Here is a 22259-nt window from a genome sequence, read left to right as displayed (position 1 = left end):
GAAGCTCTTCGTGAGCGTCCTCATCACAATCGCAAGCCAAACACCTACGGACCGCTGCAACCTTAGAGTTAATGCTGCAACGGCAGACGAAAGTCGCGGCGAGAAGAGCGCAGCGAGGTAACCGCATAACAGCTGCTATGTCTAGTTGGCGCATGCGCAGTAAGGCTCGTCAACCGGAGCTCAAGGTCAACTTTCTTACCATACGTGCTACCATGCGTGCCACCGCCGGGAGACTAGCGCCGCCTCTTGGCTGTGTTGGAAGTTGAGCGGCGGCAATAAAACAAACTCTCACACAACGCCGCTGTCGCGACGCGTCTGGTACTCCTCTCAACGTTACCCGCTGCGTGTTTTTGCCTCGAGTTGCTCCTCTAAAGTTTCGGAATTGGTGGGCTGCCGCGCCATTCCAGGGTCTCACTGACAGGGCGCTACTTCGAGGGACGCACCCACTTGTTGGTGCAGCATAGTATGTTCGCCTGCGGAGTTATCGCCGTTGACGAAGGGAAAATGGTACGTGTACGAAATGTTTGTTTTCCGTCTTACCAATAATCGCCGCGGTGCCTGCTTACGTCGAATCGAAGTGTTTCTTTTTTTTTCTCTTTTTCGGGCTATGTGCGTTAGACTCGAGTCGCTTTATGTGTAAGCAAAATGTCATTTCAAAAACAAATATGGCTTCGCCCTGTGAGAGCTACAGCGTTTAGTGACGAGGAAGAAGTAGCTACTGGCCACGTTCGGTCGCGTTGCGCTAGCGTGAAGCGACCGCCTCACGAAGATCACGCACCGTGCGAGGGAGTATGCAATCCCAACCGAACACTCTTGACGCGTAAGCACTTGCGGGTCCTTGGGGTCACGGCACGGTAGTTGGCGATGGGTTACGTTCGCCCCCGCGTGCGTTTTTCTGCGCTTGCTGTGATGCAATGGCGCACCGCGGAGTGTTTGGGAGTTGTAATCCCTGTACTCGAAATTTTTTTATTTTCCCGGGGTGGGGGGCTGCAGGCACACCCCGGAATTCTATCTCTCTCGCTATATATATATATATATATATATATATATATATATATATATATATATATATATATATATATATATATATATATATATATTCGGTGTCGAACCGAAAAAAATACCGGTCGGTTACAGTTTTGGTTCAGGTTCGTTCCGGGTCAGTTCCGGTTCGACAAAATCACGTGCCGAACCGCTTCGCGACCGGTTCGATGAGTTGAATTATCACTGAAACTTAAAAAAAAGCATTTAGTAGTTTAAAACGACAGTTAAATCAAAATACAAACAAAAATTCAAAATGCTGCTGTTCCCCAAGGGCAGTGGCGCAGTTGCAAAGCAAACTTTAAACAATTACGAGATATTAGAAACACAGATGAAGTGTCAACAATTTGCCACCTACTTTCTCGCCCAGACTTTATGTTGTCGTAGCGACTATTCGTAAAGCCACCGCCAAGAGAAATTACGGTGGGGTATATTTTCTGCCCTTTCCTTTTTTTTGTTGAAATCGCAATTGTCGCTATGGAATCGCCTAACCTTGAAGCCTTAAATTTAGGCCTGCCTACTGGCGCGTTCAAATACCAGCGCTTAATACCAATGGCGCACATTTTTTTTATATTTGTAACAAAATAGCAAAATCCTACAACAGGCACATAAATACTACCAATGAATTAGAATATTTGGTCACCCTGAATAATTTGTTAGCTGTCACCGTATCGAATGTGTTAGCTACACTTTTGTTAAAAGTAAGCTTTAGTTAACGCTCTGTCACTGCATTATTGCTCTGGCCACTGAAATTCCTTTTGCGATAGCTATACCGGATGTGTGCATTACAATCAGTATACCATGACCCCGGGCCATCGTTCCGTGTGCTACACAGCGGAATCTTATAATCTTATAACAGATTATGCTGTTACAAAATGAAAGGGAAATTTGACGCGCGGAGCATCAGATGGGACTTCTTAAGGTAGATGCTCCTTAATTCGTCCACAGCAGTACTCCCCTCCGGAACGAATAGCAGCAGAAGTAATGTAGTGAGTTGGCAGTCAGTACAAGTTCACCTTCGAAAAAAGCAGATCTGAAAGCGACAAAAGTGGAGAACAAGCAGAAAAGGTTATCGCTGGGCGAATGGGGACGTGTGAGGTACCGGGCTGCCTTTCTGCACTTGTCATCTGCTTTATTACTGTTTCTGCTTCCTAAACAAGGCCTATAGGGCTTCAGTTTCTTGCCAAGGGATTAAGTGCGCACCTTAACAGTTTTTCCTGATATATCTGTTGTTATTTTTATCTGTAAAAAACGGAACTTGTTCACTGTACTGTCCTCAAAAACTGACCACGTAACTCACTTCCTCCGCATTGATGACACGTTTGGTTATGACAGGCAGGGGAAACAAAAGTGTAGAGCAATATCCACGTTTTGGTGCTTTTTTTTACTTATTCGGTTTTACTTACTTTTTGCGTAATATTTTAAAACAACGTGATTCGCCTTTTCTTTTTGTTGTTTTCCGTGTAAACACATTTAAAAAAAAACTGGTGCATTTGATGCTCCGTGCTATATCTCTGCTCCGAGGCGCAGCTTATGTTGCAGGCCGGCAGTCTTATTTTAACCAGATGGTGACATTAAACGTGGATCAAAATACCGATACACGGACGTTGTCGATTTCCATCTACTTCAGAAAAACGGTCGTGGGGAAGGGAGATCGAGGCCACTTGTGGTCAGCAGCAAACGGCTTAGCCACTGAGCGGCTCCTGCGGTACGTCACACTTGTCAAGTATTAATAATTTGCAGGTGTCGGACCTTTTAAACAAATTATACATTGCAAAAAGTTTGTACACATTGGGTGTGGGCTTACGCTGCTGCGCAGTGGAGCACTCCTGCAGCCTGATTGTTCCAATAAAGTCGCAGCTAGGGAAGGGCAAAGTCGTTTATATCCCCTGCAAGCTGCCGAGAATGACATTTCGTTTGGTCAGCTAGCACTACGCTAGCGCTTCCAGCAGCAACAAACCATTGCTACATTGGTGCTCATTCATTTCCCCTGTTGTTACATAGAGCGTGATAGCGTTGAATTGTCTGGAAGGGAAGTGCGCGAACGGGGACGAAGTTGATGGTACGTGAAAGAAAAAAAAGGCCTGAATTGCATTGACTGTGCTATATCAACAACGGAGGGCCGAACCGTTTCGGCATGAACCGGTAACCGTTATTTCTTTTTCGGTTCAGTTCCGGTTCAGGTTCAGCGTGCTCAAAAAATAGCGGTTCGGGTTCGGGTTCAGTTCCGGAAAAAATACCGGTTCAGTTCCGGTTTTCGGTTCGGTTCGGGTTCGATACCCTGATATATATATATATATATACTAGCCAGCAAAAAGAAGTGCCATGGTGGTGCCGATGAGGGACCGACGGTCATGCGCTATCGGAACAAATGCGGCCGTGCTGTGGCCTGAGGTTGGCGAGGTAGGCCCAACGTTTGGGGCCATATATATAAGTTGGCCTGCCGGAAGCCAATGTTAATCCTCATGGTTGGCCCAACCTATTCTGCCGATATATATATATATATATATATATATATATATATATATATATATATATATATATATATATATATATATATATATACCCAAGCTACCAAAAACCAAATTTGCTTGGCCCAACCATGGGCCATCAGGCGTTTGGCAACTTGGCCGACGTTTGCCCGGGATCGGCAGAATAGGTTGGGCCAACCATGAGGATTAACATTGGCTTCCGGCAGGCCAACCTATATATATATATATATATATATATATATGGCCCCAAACGTTGGGCCTACCTCGCCAACCTCAGGCCACAGCACGGCCGCATTTCTTCCGATGGCGCATGACCGTCGGTCCCTCATCGGCACCACCATGGCACTTCTTTTTGCTGGCTAGTATAATATACTACCAATAATAATTTCTTTTTCTTTATTTTACAAAGCGAGGCCGGACTGGCAGCTGGAGAAGGCAATCAGTCAGTGGACCCATGTAAATGATGAACAAAACTTTCCGTTTAGCATGTTTATTTTTGCAACTTTGAAATGAATGGGCCCACGCCCGCCATGCCGGGACTTCACAAAGGTGTAGCAGACCTGTCTTGTTCTTGCACCTTTTGTTGCCGCCTCTGGCTGCGGCCCCCCTCCCGGTCTTGACCCCCAATGAATCATTGCTTGATCACAACGTTGGTTGCGTGGTGCGACACTTCGCGGTGGTTGGCCCTCAAGCAACCTGTAAATTCGAGACATTTCACAGCAAACATTTCTCTTGTGTCTGACAGGCAAAAAATATTCTATGCACCACATTTAGCAGACGTTAGACGAAATCAGAAACTAGCTTCCTCCAGCAAAAGAATCGATATTTGGGCAAGTTGGTGCACGCTGTTGAACATTTCCAGGTTCAGCGCAGAAAATGTAAACACAAGGAAAAACGCAGAATATTTGGCTTTACATTTACTAAATGCCTCCGTGCTTGATCCTCTCGGTTCCTTGGCTCTCTGAATAAACCCCACTCCAATATATATCTATCATGATGATCGTAAGATTATAATGATAAAATCTACCCATAATTCTCATAATTATATATATATATATATATATATATATATATATATATATATATATATATATATATATATATATATATATATATATATATATATCCTACCTGGCGGGCATTTTTTCACCACTTTCTTTCTGACTCCAAAAATTCTTCATCCGTTATGACCCACCGATAGTTAGTAGGCGCCGTCCTTCTCTTAAAAAATATAATTTATTACTGTGTATATATTTAAAGGTATTTTGTGGGTAGATGGAGTTCACAGTCAAAAGTTCAGAAATAAAGAAAAATACAGATGACGCAACCGCTGCTGGTGCTTCTAGGGTGCTTGTCCTCGTATGGTTAGAATTTGAAGGAATAAATAGAAAGTATGAAAGCAAGCCGTGCCCGTCTTCGCTAATAGTTGTGAAGCTTATAGCGACAATAGAATTTTAAGTGAAAAGGTAGAGATAAATCAAAAGAAACCTCAAGTGGTAATGACACTGGCGATGGAACATCGGGGGAGTAGGGGAGAGGGTGGGGTCAGCATAGCCGGGGGGGGGGGGGGGCGAGTTAGATTTCGCCTCTCCATCTTCTTGGCGAACTGATGAAGACGAAATAGTGATGTTCTTTTTGATGCGCGAGCCGAGGGGACGATCTCGACTCGCTCCGATGACCGACGACCGATGCTTGGAGCGGGTGAGGGATGAGGACTGCCTTCCTTGCTAGATATTAGGTTTATTTACATTATTTACAAAACTCCAACTTTACATCAGGTCAGAGTGACGGTTACATTGTCACTCTGACAGCAGCAGCCTGTTCGGCCGAGATCTATACTACTAGATCCCCTCTCGACCGACCCTCGACAAAACCCAACACTCCGGTTTTGATAGCAAAAACCCCGCCTCCAAAAAGGGGGCGTTCAAGAAAGAGAGAAAAACCTTTCAAAACAATTATTACAAACCATTGATTGGCCACAGTAACCAGCCAATCACACACATGTCCTCACCTGCGGTCACGTGACCTAACCCTCTCTCTTATGCACTCAAAGTGCGTTTCCTACGCACGCTGTTACACCCGGCCAGAAAATACAGGACATCTGCGGCCTTAAGTGAACCATCCATTACGTTAAGCGGGCGGCATCTGCACAAACAACAGCCAAGCCGAGGGCCCCGATCGGTCCTCGCGCGGCTGACCTCCCTCCGCGCGGCGCCTCCCGCACGCCCGCGTTGCGGGACAATGAGGGTTGCTAATTCCCTCCCAGACGAAGGGCGCCGCCGCCTGCCGCCAGTGCCACCGGAAGACGCGCTTCAGGCCCACTCGGTGGTCTCCGAGGCGCTTGACCCTTCAACGACCAACGCCGCCGCCGGAGTCGAAGATTTTCCAAACTTACACCGCGCGCGCTTTCAACACTAAGAGGTACGATCATCTGGCCGCCCGTCAGCTTGTTATGCCGAATGACCCTGCCACCCTCGACGCGACAGAGGCACTCAGGCTAATCGCCCCCATCCTTCGACACACAAAAGGACGGGCACAACAGCTCTCCACGGCTCCGAACTTGGCGTCCGCGCGGCTACATGAAAGGGACACGGGAAAGTAGCCACCAGCGGAGGCGACGCCAATACATGGGCCACCGGCGGCCTTCATTAATTACATGCGGACCCCGAACTTAACACCTCCGCACTAAGAATGTTGTCCGTACACTAGCTGTACGTACAACATTAACTCTCCCGCACGTTACGTCTTACTGCAGAGCCAGAACTAAAAAAAAACACCCAAACCGTTACGCAAGTACAATACAACGCGAGTACAATATAGTACAACAATACAAAATTACCCTGGCACACACCAACCTAACCAGCACAACGCGCCGGCCAACTGCACCAAAAAAAAAAAAAAACGGATACAACACGGCATACTCAGTGCCTTGGCCTAGCCATGGCTTGCGCAACATCAAACAATAAACGAAAGCGCTCAGCTACAAGGCCCGTTAGAACAAACTCGCGGCACCCTCTACCATTAAAGGCAACAAACCCCACGAAGGGTATACATGTTCAAACTTGACAACTGAATGAATGACACCATCCATTCTTAGACGTTAAGCGCATGCAGGAACATTCTTTCAATCTAAGGAAAGAAAAAAAAAACACCCGAACAAACCCAAACGTACCAAACGAGGCTACTCCTGTACCAATAACAAAACGTTAAAAGAAAGTTCTCTTCACGCACTCGCGGACGCCGGTTCTTTCGGGATGCGACACAGATTGTTCGTCCCTGTTGCGGTTCACCTGCTGTCCACATTCGATGTACTGAAAGTTCATTTTTCAGTACTTCAAACACTAGTTCGCACACAAGCGCCACAAGTGGGCCCTACTTGCACATTCCATGGCCCACCATGACCACATGCCAACGAGCGCAAATAATTAGAGACACTCGCCTTTGTGCCCAGAGGTAAACTCCCTAGCGCGCTGTAACAGCGGCTCGGCTGTACCCCTCAATGAGACAGTTAAAACCGCCAAGCTGAGCTACTCGTAAATCACGCGCCTTACGACAGCTGAACACAACCAACAAATGCACAAACACACACACACAAAAAAAACTGACAAGGGGGAGAACGACAGTACAGGTAACTAACAATAATTCTCATCTGAGCGATCTCTACACACCCAGAGAAAAACACACAAAAAAAAACAACTAAGTGTGCGCCAAACAACACTGATCTGTTCTATCTAGCACTGTACACTATTCAGCGCAAACACCCCTTTCCACGGCGGCACACACCGACCGTCGCACGGAAGCTGGTTCCACACCATGCACCACCAGCTGATTCTAAGCAAACCCTGGTGTGGCTCGCCGTGTCCCGTGCTCCCGGGAGAAAAGGAACAGCCTACGCGGCGGTAACGCGTCCGACGTTGTCGCACCTGCGCCGTCACACCTGCCGCCGCCTTCCGCGTTCTCGGGCCTGTCGGAATCGACCTACGCGCACGACGCCGCGGACCCCCTGCGCATTCATGCTTCCCGCACGCAAGCTCCACAATTAGGCGCGCCTTGCATGGCCCCTGCACTTCCTCTGACTCCTCTGAGATTAGCATGCTTTCTGCAGCTTCTCCCGATCTGTGCACTGGCTCATCCACGCGGGGCTCCTCGCGGTCGGCCGCGGAATCTATGTCAGCGCATGGGGCGGTGCTACTCTCGACACCTCCCTGCGCGGCCACGGCAACATTGCCCGCCGCCACAGAAAGAATCGCTGCAGCCAAGACATTTGTCTCACGCGATTCCAAGATCTCATCTGCAACAGTGGGAACGCCAACGTGTTGCCCAACAACTGGGGTGGCTTCGGCCACCTCCACGACATTCCCACTCTCCTTCTCCCGTGGCGCTCGAAGCGCCCACGAGGGAACAAACACCGTGAAAAGATTGGCGTCCTCTTCGAGTTCGCCGATCCTGCGGAGCTTCGCTTTCTCGTAAGCGATCTCCGCCCTCCCTTGGGCTAGTTGAGCACTGAGCTCCTCAGCCGTCCACACGGACGGGCTATCCGCGCCCCGGCTACCCGCTAGCCTAGCTTTTTCCAAAGCGTGCTGGGCATTTTTGAGAGCTAATTCAGCTCTCAACTCCTCAATCTCGAGCACAATGGCACTAACCTTACGGTCGGTGCCGCGACATCCCGTTAGCATAGTGGCCATGGTGAACCCGGATAAAACAAATCAGGGCCCACCTGTGCTCGCTCCGGGTTCGGTCGGGTCGCAGTGTCGCTGATGCAGCAGCTAGTGGACCCGATGCGCCGCTCTCGCCGCTGGGATGGGGCCGTGCTCCTTGGGCCAGAGCCCGCTGAGGTGTCGCCCCGTTGAACCGCGGCTTACGCCGCCCTGGGCCGAAGCCTCCGAGGCCTCCCGCTGAGGTGTCGCCTCGTTGAACCGCGGCTTACGCCGCCCTGGGCCAGAGCCCACGAGGCCTCCCGCTGAGGTGTCGCCCCGTTGAACCGCGGCTTACGCCGCCCTGGGCCGAAGCCCCCGAGGCCTCCCGCTGAGGTGTCGCCCCGTTGAACCGCGGCTTACGCCGCCCTGGGCCGAAGCCCCCGAGGCCTCCCGCTGAGGTGTCGCCCCGTTGAACCGCGGCTTACGCCGCCCTGGGCCAGAGCCCACGAGGCCTCCCGCTGAGGTGTCGCCCCGTTGAACCGCGGCCTACGCCGCCCTGGGCCGAAGCCCCCGAGGCCTCCCGCTGAGGTGTCGCCCCGTTGCCGTTGAATCGCGGCTGCTGCCGCACTGAGCCGAAACTCACGAGGCCTCCCGCTGAGGTGTCGCCCCGTCGATGCTTGGAGTCTGGCTCGTCGTTGGTCGGAGCCGAACCTTGCGTTGAAGGAGTCTCTCCGCAGTTCCCCACCAGCTCCAGCCGATGGTCGTGGTCATCCTGCCGACTGCGCCAGTTAGATTTCGCCTCTCCATCTTCTTGGCGAACTGATGGAGACGAAATAGTGATGTTCTTTTTGATGCGCGAGCCGAGGGGACGATCTCGACTCGCTCCGATGACCGACGACCGATGCTTGGAGCGGGTGAGGGATGAGGACTGCCTTCCTTGCTAGATATTAGGTTTATTTACATTATTTACAAAACTCCAACTTTACATCAGGTCAGAGTGACGGTTACATTGTCACTCTGACAGCAGCAGCCTGTTCGGCCGAGATCTATACTACTAGATCCCCTCTCGACCGACCCTCGACAAAACCCAACACTCCGGTTTTGATAGCAAAAACCCCGCCTCCAAAAAGGGGGCGTTCAAGAAAGAGAGAAAAACCTTTCAAAACAATTATTACAAACCATTGATTGGCCACAGTAACCAGCCAATCACACACATGTCCTCACCTGCGGTCACGTGACCTAACCATCTCTCTTATGCACTCAAAGTGCGTTTCCTACGCACGCTGTTACACCCGGCCAGAAAATACAGGACATCTGCGGCCTTAAGTGAACCATCCATTACGTTAAGCGGGCGGCATCTGCACAAACAACAGCCAAGCCGAGGGCCCCGATCGGTCCTCGCGCGGCTGACCTCCCTCCGCGCGGCGCCTCCCGCACGCCCGCGTTGCGGGACAATGAGGGTTGCTAATTCCCTCCCAAACGAAGGGCGCCGCCGCCTGCCGCCAGTGCCACCGGAAGACGCGCTTCAGGCCCACTCGGTGGTCTCCGAGGCGCTTGACCCTTCAACGACCAACGCCGCCGCCGGAGTCGAAGATTTTCCAAACTTACACCGCGCGCGCTTTCAACACTAAGAGGTACGATCATCTGGCCGCCCGTCAGCTTGTTATGCCGAATGACCCTGCCACCCTCGACGCGACAGAGGCACTCAGGCTAATCGCCCCCATCCTTTGACACACAAAAGGACGGGCACAACAGCTCTCCACGGCTCCGAACTTGGCGTCCGCGCGGCTACATAAAAGGGACACGGGAAAGTAGCCACCAGCGGAGGCGACGCCAATACATGGGCCACCGGCGGCCTTCATTAATTACATGCGGAGCCCGAACTTAACAGGGCGGTAAATCCCAGAGGGGGCTCGGGTCCCTGAGCCCCCTGTAGTCGTCGCCTATCCATAGGCGGAATGTTTTCATTTTTGCGGGGCGGGTGGGAGGGGAGTGACGGGCTTGGTGGTTTGTGGTTCGTTTATCGGCGAAGAAACCCTTCGCTCTAAGTACTGGTGATGACGATGGAGCGGAAGACCAGAAGACGACTGCAGGATACGATGGCAAAGTAAACTATATTTGAACTAATTTACAAAAGGTTATTTACGGAATGAGTGATATAACCTTGCTGTCCTAGCGATCGACTAACTTAGGTACGTGCAATGTATGTGACGTTCGCGATTGCCAGTCAGTTCGGCATCTTCTTCGAATTCAATCGTGATGGGGAACGAAAATGGAAGCGGCCAGCGGACAAGAAGACCCCGAAGCGTACGATTCCCCCCGTAACAGCCGCCCGAAACACGCAGAAAACGGCCGCGGGAGCGTGATTTACTGCAACTGCCGCTACGCCGAGACGCCCCAAGCCATCCCGAGGGCTTGAGGCGCCGCCTGACGGCAGTGTTTATGCCAAAGTGTGCGGTTCGAACGGTTGAGACTTGAGACTTCCTCTGGCGCGGGATCTTTGTTGGAAGAGCCGGCCCACTTCCGTGCATTGCGCCTGAACATTTTTCCCAGCGCTCTCTCTCTCTCTCTCTTCAATCCTGAAATTACGGAACCAGTGTAGCCGAGTTTTCCCAGTCACTAAATATTTCCAATTTCCCCAAAATAAAGTTATTACCACTTGATTTCAATATGCGCCATGACACTAACACGATCGACTGTTAAGTAGTTACGCCCTAGACAACAAATGTTTTACTTGCAGATTACACGGGGATTCGTGGTTTGGTTTTAAGAACTACGGCTCAGTCTGGCACTTACTGTCTCGGAGAGCACTGCACGGGCCGGAATTCCCAGGCCCGGCCCGACCCGACCCGCTAAAGACAAGGCCCGACAAAAACATTGAGATAAAATCCCGGCCTGAGCGCGACATATCTTTAAAATGGTAGCCCGAGCCCGGCCCGAGCCCGACAGCATTAATTAAAATAAGCCCCAGACCGTCTGACTGTTTTTAATAGCCCGTTTCCGGCAGACTCCAAACATGAGACCGAAAAAGTTTGGTCTCTTTAACCTAAAATTAAGCATAGAGCGAGTGTATTGACTTTAAATTTGTTTTAAATTTGGACCTACCTTTGTACAACATAAATATCCTCACTTAAAAAATGTATTTTCGAGAATCTCGGTGAAATGTGCAGTTTATTTGCGGCAGTTTTCGAACTCAACTCACTCCGAGGATGGTTTATATGATGCTGAGAAAGGTGGATAATCTGTTTATTTATGCGTTCCTTGAACAGATATTGCACCTTTTGTTGTTTCAATCAATGCGCTTGACAAGAAACTCTCCTTGCTACTTGTTTCTGACGCCAGCACTCCCTGTCGAGAGCTAGTTTAACTTGTACTTTTCTCGATTTAATGCGCTAAGTCGCCTTGTCTCTTCGTCCCCGGTGCCTATCCAAGTACAGCCAAGTTCTTCCCATGCTCACAAAGCTTACTACTCGAAAGGACGCTTTTATTGGCACAAAAGAAAGTGTATAAAATGTGTAAAAAATACCCAAGCATATGTTAGCTTATCTTTAGTGGCGTGGTTTGCACCAAGTGCTAAGTCCAGGTCACGTTTTCTTTTTAGTTTGAAAAGCAGGTGAAGAAGACAACCATGCACTTACGACAACGGTGCTCTCGTTTTCTGACCCGTTTTGTCCCACTATGCCGATGGAGCCCACACGTTATTTCATTGACTCCAAGACTTTCCAAGTACAATGCATCATTTTGTTATTTTTTTAACTGTGCAGTGGTGACTGCGCTTCGTTTTTTTTTGTTTTGTTTTCATGTAACCCAAAAGTTCAATCAATGAGCCAACTTTTTGTTAAGAATAATTTCAAATTTGCGGCACATGACTGCATGACATGACAGCGTTTTAGACGTAGAAAAGGAGGAGGAAAACAATGCCCCTTTCATATAACGAGAAATACGGTTGAAACGCGAAGCTTTCTTTGCGCGAAAGAAGTAAGTGGGCATTTACAATTGGTTTGTTGGAAACTATATTTACAAGTGGGAAAAGCAGCGGGAAATTCAAATCACGATATCCTATAACTGTTTCGACCGTGTCAGAGTGGCGCAGTTACCCAGGGTCGATTGCGGTCACGGAAAGCGTTATTTTCTTGTTTTGTCATCAATTATCACCATCTTGCGCCCTCACATTGTGTAGAGTTGGCTTTCCTGGAGGGAGTTTTGGTTGCAACACCGCCATCAGTCAGACCTAGAAAGCGTCGCTATAATAATTAACACCTTTCTCGGAGGGTGTTGAAAGGGTGTGGAATAGGTGTTTGGAAGGTAATTAAATTTCACGACTTATTGAACATACTAACTACAGCAGATTCCCCGCCATGCATTTCGACTAAGACGTTTTTGCACATCTGCGTGCTAAATTGTATATGCTAACGTTAAATTGCCTAATTCCGAAATTAGCGCAAAAATAATTTGATTTTTGCGACAAGCCCACCGAATCTAGCAAATGATTTTCCTCTGCTGGCTATAAAAGCGAGGACAACGGACATATTTATAAGGTAACAAAGGTATCTACTCACTCTCTTCGTTCATGCCGTTGGTTTTTTTGCTGGGTACAAGTGGCAGTGTTGCTCGTGTTGACTGTATCACTATATCATGCTGTGTCCTCAGCCTATCCTCATTGCCACGCGTGCGCTACCCCGCACCCTTATTTAAGGTGTGTGCACACCCTTATTGTATGGGGTTCACAAGCAAACCCCTTTTCCGTCGTTACACCCCTCTCAGTACAAACACCTTTTAAAGATGTGTGCCATGGGACAAGATTTTTACACCCGTTTCGACCAAAAAGTGTGTAAAAACGTTCCGTGCATGCCGGTACGACAAAGGACAAACGACGCCAGCAGCCTTACAGTAGGCTATAATATTGTGTTCTGCTGTGAACTGTGTATCGTCGAAGCAATTAGCCTGTTTTACGACACATTTACTCATACATTTTCGATGAAATTGTGTTCAGAATTGTAGGAGCGAAAGCAAATTCCTGTTCCTATTGCTAATATATCTTTCTTTATACTTGCAGACTTCCATTGAGCATCACGTAAGTACACGTTACTTGTTCACGTGAGTGTTACAGTGAAGGACTGGGTGGCAAGGGGCTCCATTATGAAAAGCAGAGGCAATAGGTTTATGGTCACCTTGGAGGGGCTTAGTCGAGCAATTTGAATTCAGCTCTAGCGAACTACTTTTCTTATTACTTGGCCCCCATTTCTTGAAGGCACACTGTCCTTTCAACATACCCGGCTTCACCATGGTGCTGATGTACACAGGAGCTATTTGTCCTCTTGTGGTGCACCCTGATAGAGGCGGTTTCTGAACGGTGGGACATCGCAAGTTCGCAGGCCAGTCTCTACTTGAGGAATTTTTCGTGAATTCTCAATTTGAGCGCAAGCGCTTTCTTTTATTGGCTCCAAAAAGACAGCTGGTATGCTTGCGATACTCAATTCGCCACATGGGTATATTGAAGCCTCGGAGGGCAAGCAAAATTCCAGAAGTCTGGAATAGCACCACAGAATGCCTATACCTAAATGCTTTTCTCGAGCGTGTTGCGTTGCTGCGAAGTTATTTAACTACTGCATTGGTATCTCGCTAAAACAGCTGTTGGCAATACTTTCTATACTTTCTGGTTTACTATTTTTGTAGCCACAGACCTCGTGTGTGGACATGCTGAGTAGGAATCGCACACTTCCACACTTTAAAAAATCTGTTGAACAGGAGTACTGTTCTGTGAAATAATCGCTTTTTTAAGTCTTTCATGTAGAATAAATCAAACAGGGCATTCTTTTCTTTAGAAAACACAGATGTTCTGTTATTGTTCAAAACGGAGATTTCTTGAAAATAAAGCAGGTGTTTTTAGTGTAACAGAACGTAAATATAAATGCTTTGTTTTTCATACAGAAAATGCCGGTACATCAAAGTAACAAAGTAACCTGGTATGCATTAGTGGTATTTAGAGAAATTACTGTAACTTATACGAAAAAAAAAGGAATGAGTGGAATGCTTAGAACTTTCTAAAGATATGAAGGCGACAGTCTAGTCGGACCTTCTGTTGATCTGCTGCAGAAGTTTCTGTCGAACTTTGGGGAGGCTCCCGTCACCACATTACCAGCCCCCCTGGACAATACCCTCCGAAGCTCGTTCCCTTCGCCTCGCCAGGAGCTCCATAGCCCCCACGCTGATTAATGTGTTAGTCCAACTTCTGGCGCTGACATTACATTGCGCCAAATGTTACTCTAGCATACTCCAGTATGGAAATATATGGTTACTGGGGCTCGTTGTATGGCGTTTTCTATCCTCAATCTTGTGGTGCCTTGCAGGCCTTGCATTTGAGATGAATGTGTGTTATTTGCCGTTGTTGCAATGCTCCTTTTCCCTCAGTTTAGCGTAGAGAAATACCTGGACAGCGGGCTGTTGACGGACGTCGTGCTGAACGTTCGCTCGGAAATGTTCCCCGAAGTTCCTGAGCGGAAATTTCGCTGTCACAAGCTGTTTCTTGCCATGCGGAATGACGTATTCTACTCCATGTTCTATGGGGGCCTCGCCGAAGAAGGGCCGGTGAACATCGTGGATGTCCACCCGGATGGCTTCAACGTCCTGTTGAGGTTAGAATTTGTTCTTAAAACGGTTCTCCTGGGATGAGATTTAGTGTACCTTTTAACCGGAGAAGGAGGACCACTGGTCACAATGCGAAATAAGGGTGGAAAGAGAGAAAAAGTAAAGGTAAGAATCACAAGGCGTTTCTAAAGAGCTAGTTCGTGGAACGCAGGAGTGGGCCAGTTCTGGGTATCTTCATTGTGGCTGGCAGGCAGGAGCGCTCGATAGAGTTAGGAAAATTTGGTTAATTTTGTCAACAAGTAAGCAAAAAAAAATAATAAAAGAGGCAGGTCCTTATGTCATTATGTACCATACGGCGCTGTAATCAAGCACTAATTTTTGCAGCTAATTCTAGTGCGCAACTCCACTCGATTTCAGTAAAACACGGGTCGGAAACGTTTTTGCCTGGAGGGCCGAGTTGCAGGAAGACGGCAAATTGGATGGGAGGGGGAGGGGGCTGTGAAGCAAAGAGAAAAAAAATTCCGGAAATTGTCAATAATATTTGATAATAACCGAGAATCTGGCTGAGCGTGAACATGGGGGACAATGCAACTCGAAGCGATTAATTCTCTGTTCTTGGCTCCCGTCTAACCCCGTGTGAGGTCAAAACTGGCTGGCATGTCGGCCTTCAGATAGTAAGTCACAGGAGGAGGGTTTGGGGCTTGCATGCGGCCCGTGAGTCGTAGGTTGTTGACCCCTGCACTAGAAGATAACGAACACAGCCACTGTGACGATCGTATGGAAATGTTTGGGGTCGCGCACCGTGTATGTGGCTGTGTCATGTCCTGTAAATATATAGGAACATATCTAAGCAGGCAACAGATGTTGGATTTATATGATGTTATTGCCCCACCTTATACCCGCTTGTAGAAACATACCCTGCCGTTCGTAAACCGTGCAGTGTAAAATTTTGCGTGAAAAACCATTTAATCTGGGAAAATATGACCAGTCGTTTTCAAGGCGGTGCCGGGCCGGTGGTGTCAGCTGAGCTGGCTGCGCCCTTCTCGCGTCCGCTTGCATGCTCCCGCTGAAGCAACCTTTTGTTATAGGAGAGCCAGCTCAGGCTATTGGAGAGCAACGTTGTATGTTCTATGCTACTTGCGAACTGTTCCTTTTTCGACCGTACGCAAGAAGAAAGAACGATAATTATCGTCAGGAAGTTGGACCACCCGACCGGGCGATACTGACGCACGTCGCGACGATCGAGGCAGCTCGCTGAAAAGAGAGCCGATAAATCCATGGAGGAAGAAAAAGTTAGGAGACGGCATGACGTCACGCAGCTAGCCTTCGCAAGCCCAGGTCCGTTGAAGCCGCTCCCTCCGCCGTTTCCCTTTCTCAAGCAGCCGCAGTCGGCCCAGCACGTGACCTCCATGGTCGGGTGGCGCATCTCTCATGTTTCGTTGGCGGTAGCTGTTCCCCGTCCTTCCTGCATTTGTCTGCTCGGCAATCTCATGCCCGCGTGCGGGCAGGATTGCCGCGTACGTGCGGAAGACAAAAGCCGTGGAAAAAGCGAACGAAAAATCTGGCCCCATGTGTGCGGCGGCCTGGCCTTGCCCTTTCGCGGTGTACGTTGCTCCAGAACTTTGCTATCGGCGGCACGCGACTTTTTATCGGCGGCGAACTCGCAGCCGCACGGGCAGGATCCTGCGCTCGCTCCCTTGGATGCACAGCGCACTGTTTATCCAAAAAGCGCCGTATCAGATGTGGCCCCGCTGGTGCCGGGTCTTATTTTGTGGCGGTGGTAATTCCTGCCGGTGGCATGTGAAAAAGACGTCCCCCTCGCGAGGGGCACGATCAAATGCACAGCATTTCCGAGGGGGTGCGCCGGCAAGTCGTATCTCTCGATCGCGGGACCCGTGTCGCCATTTTTTGGAGGCGCGGGACAACTTGTGGCGCTTTCGAAACAAACGAGAAATGAGTGAAGGATATAAGGCGCGTTCGGTGCATCGAAATCTGTGTCGGTTTCGTGGCTCGGTCGGTAGTGCGCCGGGCACCTTGCGTTCCGCCCGCGGCGTCATGGGTTCGAAACCGGGCGCCGGAAACTTATCCTGGCTGCGGACTACGACAAGGCGCGCCTGCGGACTACGACAAGGCGCGCCTGCGGACTACGACAAGGCGCGCATGCGGACTACGACAAGACGCGCATGCGGACTACGACAAGGCACGCCAACGCCGCGTGACATTGTGAGTTACTAAAATGCTATGCATTTAAAAAAACAGCATATAGCTGGCTTCGCGACAACGGGCCGCAGAGCAGTTTCGAGCAGATGAAATTGAAGAGTGCTCGGCGGCCCATACAGCGGTGGTGCGGTGGGGTCACGTGGTGCAGTGACGCCTGGGCCAACTTCGATTTTACTTTTTATGTATAGACTTCACGTTTCTCCCGCGGCGCAGGCTCCTAAATGGATAGTATCTTGTAGCTACTTTAACGGCTATATCATTCAGCATGCCATCACTGAAACGCACCAAAACGCTACTAAAATAAGTACACCCAAGTTTTGCTCGGGCTTGTAATTTAAAACACACGGAGGGCGGAGGGGGTCGTCTGCGTCTGTGTTACCCACACGCGGCGGGCACGAGGGGGCGCTGCATGACGCCAAAACTCCAGCGCGGGAGCCCTATTCATGACTACTACGTGCAAGGAGTGGCTGCTGCTGATTTTAACTCGCCGTCAGTCGGTCATGTCACGTACGCGAGAGGTCGGCTGCCTTTGAAGGCATATGATTCGTAAATTAACAACAAACAAACGTCTGAAACATTTTACCATGGCTAGCGTATAACTTGGTTACGTGGGCTGTTATACTTTCACTGAACGCTGTTTTGTTTGAGTGCGATATGAAAGAAGCGCCGACTAATAATTGCAATAATAATTTTATTTCACAGTAAGATGCTTTTCTAGAGGAGCACAATTGGTAGCCCCCCACGTGGGTACATGAATCCCCGGAGGGGTGTGTGCGGGATTTCGATTCATGCATATCCCTTTGATTACTGAAACACGCAATCCGGAATTTTCGAAGATATAGTTGAGGCTTTGCATGAAAAATTTCCGAAACTAGATGGATCTGCGAAATTACATTCCTTTACGCCTACTTGTACTTCCACTCCTTATGCCCACGCTTATACCTGCAAAGAAGAGGAGGAGGCGGATGAGGAGGAGTAAACTTTATTCGTGCGAGTCTTAGGTGCTGATGTCTGGGCACCCGCCTGCTGGGGGGTGGGGGAGAGTGGAGGGGGCGCTAAGAAAAATTCTTCTGTCCTTCCCTGTGCGCCTTTGCTAATGAACGGCCGCTTCCGCTTCTGCCCGGTTATCAGGAACACCCCGACTGAAGGTGGTTTTACCTGAAATGCCTGTAATGTTGGCCGGAAATATGCGTGCCTGTAGAAGCCGCCTTGGAAGCACCTAGAGCTAACGTACCTACGCGCGTTCTCGGGTCACGATAGCCCCGTCATGCATTTTATGCGAGGCGAAGCCGACCAAGGATGTGTGTCTCCCTTCACAAGTAAATGAATTTGAGTGCATCTATAAATTAGTTATTTAACCTTATCAGTTAAATAATAGTGCTTTGTTTGAAACAGCTGCCAGACATGACTATAGCAGGTGAATCACATTGATTAGCATGGGACCATCATCATTCAATAGTGTAGAGTGTTCTGAGACTTAATATGTATTGCATATAGAAGTCATCAAGATAGCGGAAAATAAATTAAACAGATTTTTTTATTTGCGACAGCTATATTTCCACGTATCAATTCAGCCGGACCACCTGGAGACGTTTTTCAGCTGTATACATCAGATAGAAGAAGGGAATATTAAACCATCCACCTCGCAGTTCGATGTGCATAGCACAGCCTCCTTATTTATGCCAACGTCAAATCGCGGTGGCCACAAAGATACCATGCCAGACTCGAATCTCCACGCTTCAATTCTAGCATGCTCACAGCAACAAGGATAATTACGAAGTTGCTTTACCTGAACTGGGTGCCAGTAATGCTGCAGTTGATTATAAATGTTTCGGCTAATGCTCATTCAGGTTCAGGTCACCTGCATTCTTATCTTCATCAAAAATAGTAGGGGCATCATAGTGCCATCAGATCCCTGTGTATCATGTACTTCACACCACAGAACATATTCCGTGTTGCAGTTCTCGCAACGAAAAAAGAAATTTTGCATCGACAGCCTGGCCCACTCATCCTTCCACTGATTTTGTTTGAGACATAAGAAGTTATTTGTGCAAGCTCAACCAAATAAAATCCTGTATACATACATCACTACATTACTTTTCATACGTACAGCACATATAGCACGTTACTCTTTGGCTGCGACAACAAGCAAAAATAAACACAGAAAAGGCAAGGAGCTCGTATCTATGAACAGTTCTCATCAAATAAATTTTATTTCAGCACCAGTAATCACACCAGGCCTATAGTGAGGTTTGTGATGTAAACAGCGAGGCTAAGATGACCTAATGTGCGAGTTGAAAAAAAAAGAAGGAAGAAACAGTAGGAGAAAGGTGAAGCCGACCAAGAACCCAGAAAGGTAGGGAGGTTAACCGAGGAAAGGAGGAGAAAAACTGTCAGGCTGGCTGCACTACGCATGGAAATGGGAGCAAGTGGCTTGAAATGAAAAGAAAGGACTGGTATAAAATAAAGAATAGAAATTTGGGGACAAAATAAAAAAAACATGGCCCAGGAGTTGCCAGTACACAGACAACCCCACGTTCAAAAAAAAAAATAGAAGGCATAAAAATAAGCAGGCAAAATGACAAGGTTGACAAACGAAGGAAGCTGCATGCTGGTAACACCTCTGCAGCACTTCTGTGTATTTTTCTCTCTTATGCACTTCAATCCTCTTCTTCAAGACAAGAATTAATTTTACTGCCTCGGCTGCACCCTGTCCAAAACAACTGAAATATGACTCATTTGCTGTGTATATGATGTAAATAGGGTACACATTTTTTTGAATTTTTTCGGAAGTGGAGTTGTGCCTTTGTGGCGAGCTATTGTGCCTAACTGACTCGTACAATTGCGCTTGTTTTTTTTTTTCATTTTGTGCTTATTTATGCTGCCTCTATTTGTATTAGTTTATTTCGTTCTTCTGCTTTTCCCCAGCACATAAGGTTTTTTTATCTTCAAATTGGTTTTTCTTCCGAGAGGTTATTTGGCTTTTAGCCCTGTCTGTTTATTGGCTTTAAACCTGCCGTAGCTTTGCTGGAGAAAGTTATTTCCCCACATTATTTTTCTCTTACTTTATTCTAGGAGAGGGGGAGATGGAATTTTAAAGGGTAAAAAGCCCTGCAGTGATACTCATGAATACTTGCGCACTACTTTCTTTGTGGTTAGAAGTACTGAAAGCTATAGTTACCACCAACCCAGAACAGCACTGCGTGTTTCGCATAATAACCTTGTAGTCTCTGGTTTGCTTCTGTTGGTATTTTGTTAAAGTTTCTATCAAACACATTAATTTCGACCTTAAGCAACCATGCAACAGTGATAGTATAACTTGTATGAGATCCCCCAAGAATACAACCATTGTTTAACCTTCTTAGCTTACCTAGAAAGAGAAAAAATCTCTTGAGTGTCTTTTTTGACGCCCAGAAGATATATGGTTTTTTAATCTAAGCTAATCCAAGGACCACTACATAAAAGCATTGCAATTGGAGACAAAAAGTTAGCACATGTGCTGCAGGGGCCTCGTAGACAGGCATTTACATTATCTGAAAAAGGCGTGTTTGTTTAAAAGGGCAATAACATTTACGATTTACATTTACAGGCATTTCTTTGTAGCATTGGTCAGTTCGAACTTCTATTCACTACAAAAGCAAGCGGTTTTATAGAGCACCTCAACGGAGCGCTAAGAGACTATAGCCTGTATTCAATAGTGAGGCACGCATACAGGCAACCATGTGAGTGCGCCGTCACTGGTTACGTCGGGCTCCGCGGGATGGCGGTACTTGTCCGGACTAAGCACACGATCTGTGTTGGACGTTCCAAACTCTGCCCCACCGAACGCAAAGTAATGCCTCGAGTCCAATGCGAGTGCGATTAATAACATCTCTGTTGACACCGCTGTTGAGAATCAGTTTGAAACAGAGCAGACGACGCACGCCGGTGTTTTTCTTTTCTTCGGCGTGCGGGCGCTGTGGCACAAGCCGCGCCATGTCCGTGGCCGTTGCTATTGTTGCCAAGCGAAGAAATAGACAGCTAAACTTTTCAATGAATACCACCTATTAGCTTACGCCTCCGAGGGGGGGAGGGGGAGTGTGAAACATGTTGTAATAGCGCGGTAGGGACGGGGCAACGAAGAAGGGACTACACCGGACTAGCGCTGGACATCAACTGAATTTTTTTACCACACTCAAAAGAAGATATACTGAAACAGCGCATGCGGGCGACGCAATCAGGAAAAAAAAGCAATTAGGGTGAAGGGATTCGTTTTTAAAGGAAGAAGGGAAAAAAATGGACGGGCTCTCATGGGAGCTCACCTGCATTCAACCCAGTCCGGAGGCGGCAATATTTGGGGAAATAGGATAGGATAGAGAAAAGTAAAGAATAGAAAGGTGAGAAAATAGTTGAAAACAGTAGTTACACTGCGGCCGATTCCGTCGCACAAAACACATTTCGAACTCTGCTGGCTGGCGTCTGGCTGCGTCCGGGAGACGAGAAGCTCGACGGGATGGGTGAAGCGTACAAGCGAGTACTGTGACGAAGAGGGAAGTCTGCGGCGGTTCCGACCACTGGAATGGAGTGCGGCCGACAGACTGGTGGTACTGGGGCGCGGAAGCTGGAACTCGACGGTCCACACCAGCACAGCGAAAGCTGAACAACATTTAAATCCAGGGCGACGGCCCGCGCGGACAATGGGCCGCCGAAACGAAGTCCCTTCGAAGCGGAGGAGCGCGAAATAACACGTCCGCTCAGCTCCGAAGCGACAACCGAACTCCTCTGGTGCCTCCGCGAAAGCTACCTCGGAGCGTGCGAAGTACGCGCCACTCTACGCGCTGCCTTTCTAAGTTGCGGATAATTCAACACTGCGTCTAACCCGTTAACGTGGCGCAAAAGTTGGCTACCTACCCCGGGAAAAACTTTACACAACGTTTTTGCACACGAAAGTTGTCCCTGCTCATTCGCTGCAATGGAGGCTGCCATGATGGAATTCGTAAGTCGCCAGGTAAATACCCATTTCTGCCGCCAACATTAGTAGGCAGAAAGACAGCGGGCAACGCTGTGACGGTGGCATCGTGGCTGCGCTCGGGTTTAGCACGTTTCAAAACACGGACTGGCCGGGCAGCTTTTCGCCTATAGTCAGTAGTATCAGAGTCCTTCAATGCTTGAAGGACTGGTAGTATTAAGGGGGACTCGCCTGTTTATATTCATATGGGACTTGCAACTACATGACCCACAGACTGAAGAACCATCGTGCACCAATAGCAAAAGCTTTTCAAATATATGTCAATGTTCACAA

The 22259-nt window shown here is 48.4% G+C and overlaps 1 protein-coding gene across 1 annotated transcript in view; it reads left to right on the top strand.

Moving 5' to 3' along the window:
- The first annotated feature begins 305 nt into the window (after nucleotides 1-305).
- The window catches only part of LOC144148101 (BTB/POZ domain-containing protein 6-like), a 28761-nt gene continuing 6807 nt past the window's right edge, over nucleotides 306-22259 (top strand). Inside the window, exons 1-3 of the mRNA XM_077679688.1 lie at nucleotides 306-507; nucleotides 13227-13244; nucleotides 14582-14805. Of these exons, the coding sequence (XP_077535814.1) occupies nucleotides 466-507; nucleotides 13227-13244; nucleotides 14582-14805 (284 nt within the window). The 5' untranslated portion in view covers nucleotides 306-465. The remainder of the gene's footprint in view (nucleotides 508-13226; nucleotides 13245-14581; nucleotides 14806-22259) is intronic.

The sequence above is a fragment of the Haemaphysalis longicornis genome, unplaced genomic scaffold (genome assembly GCF_048455015.1).
Source record: "Haemaphysalis longicornis isolate Haplotype H1 unplaced genomic scaffold, Haemaphysalis longicornis Haplotype H1 scaffold_766, whole genome shotgun sequence".
Lineage (NCBI taxonomy): Eukaryota > Metazoa > Arthropoda > Arachnida > Ixodida > Ixodidae > Haemaphysalis > Haemaphysalis longicornis.
This window is presented reverse-complemented; position numbering and strand designations above follow the sequence as displayed.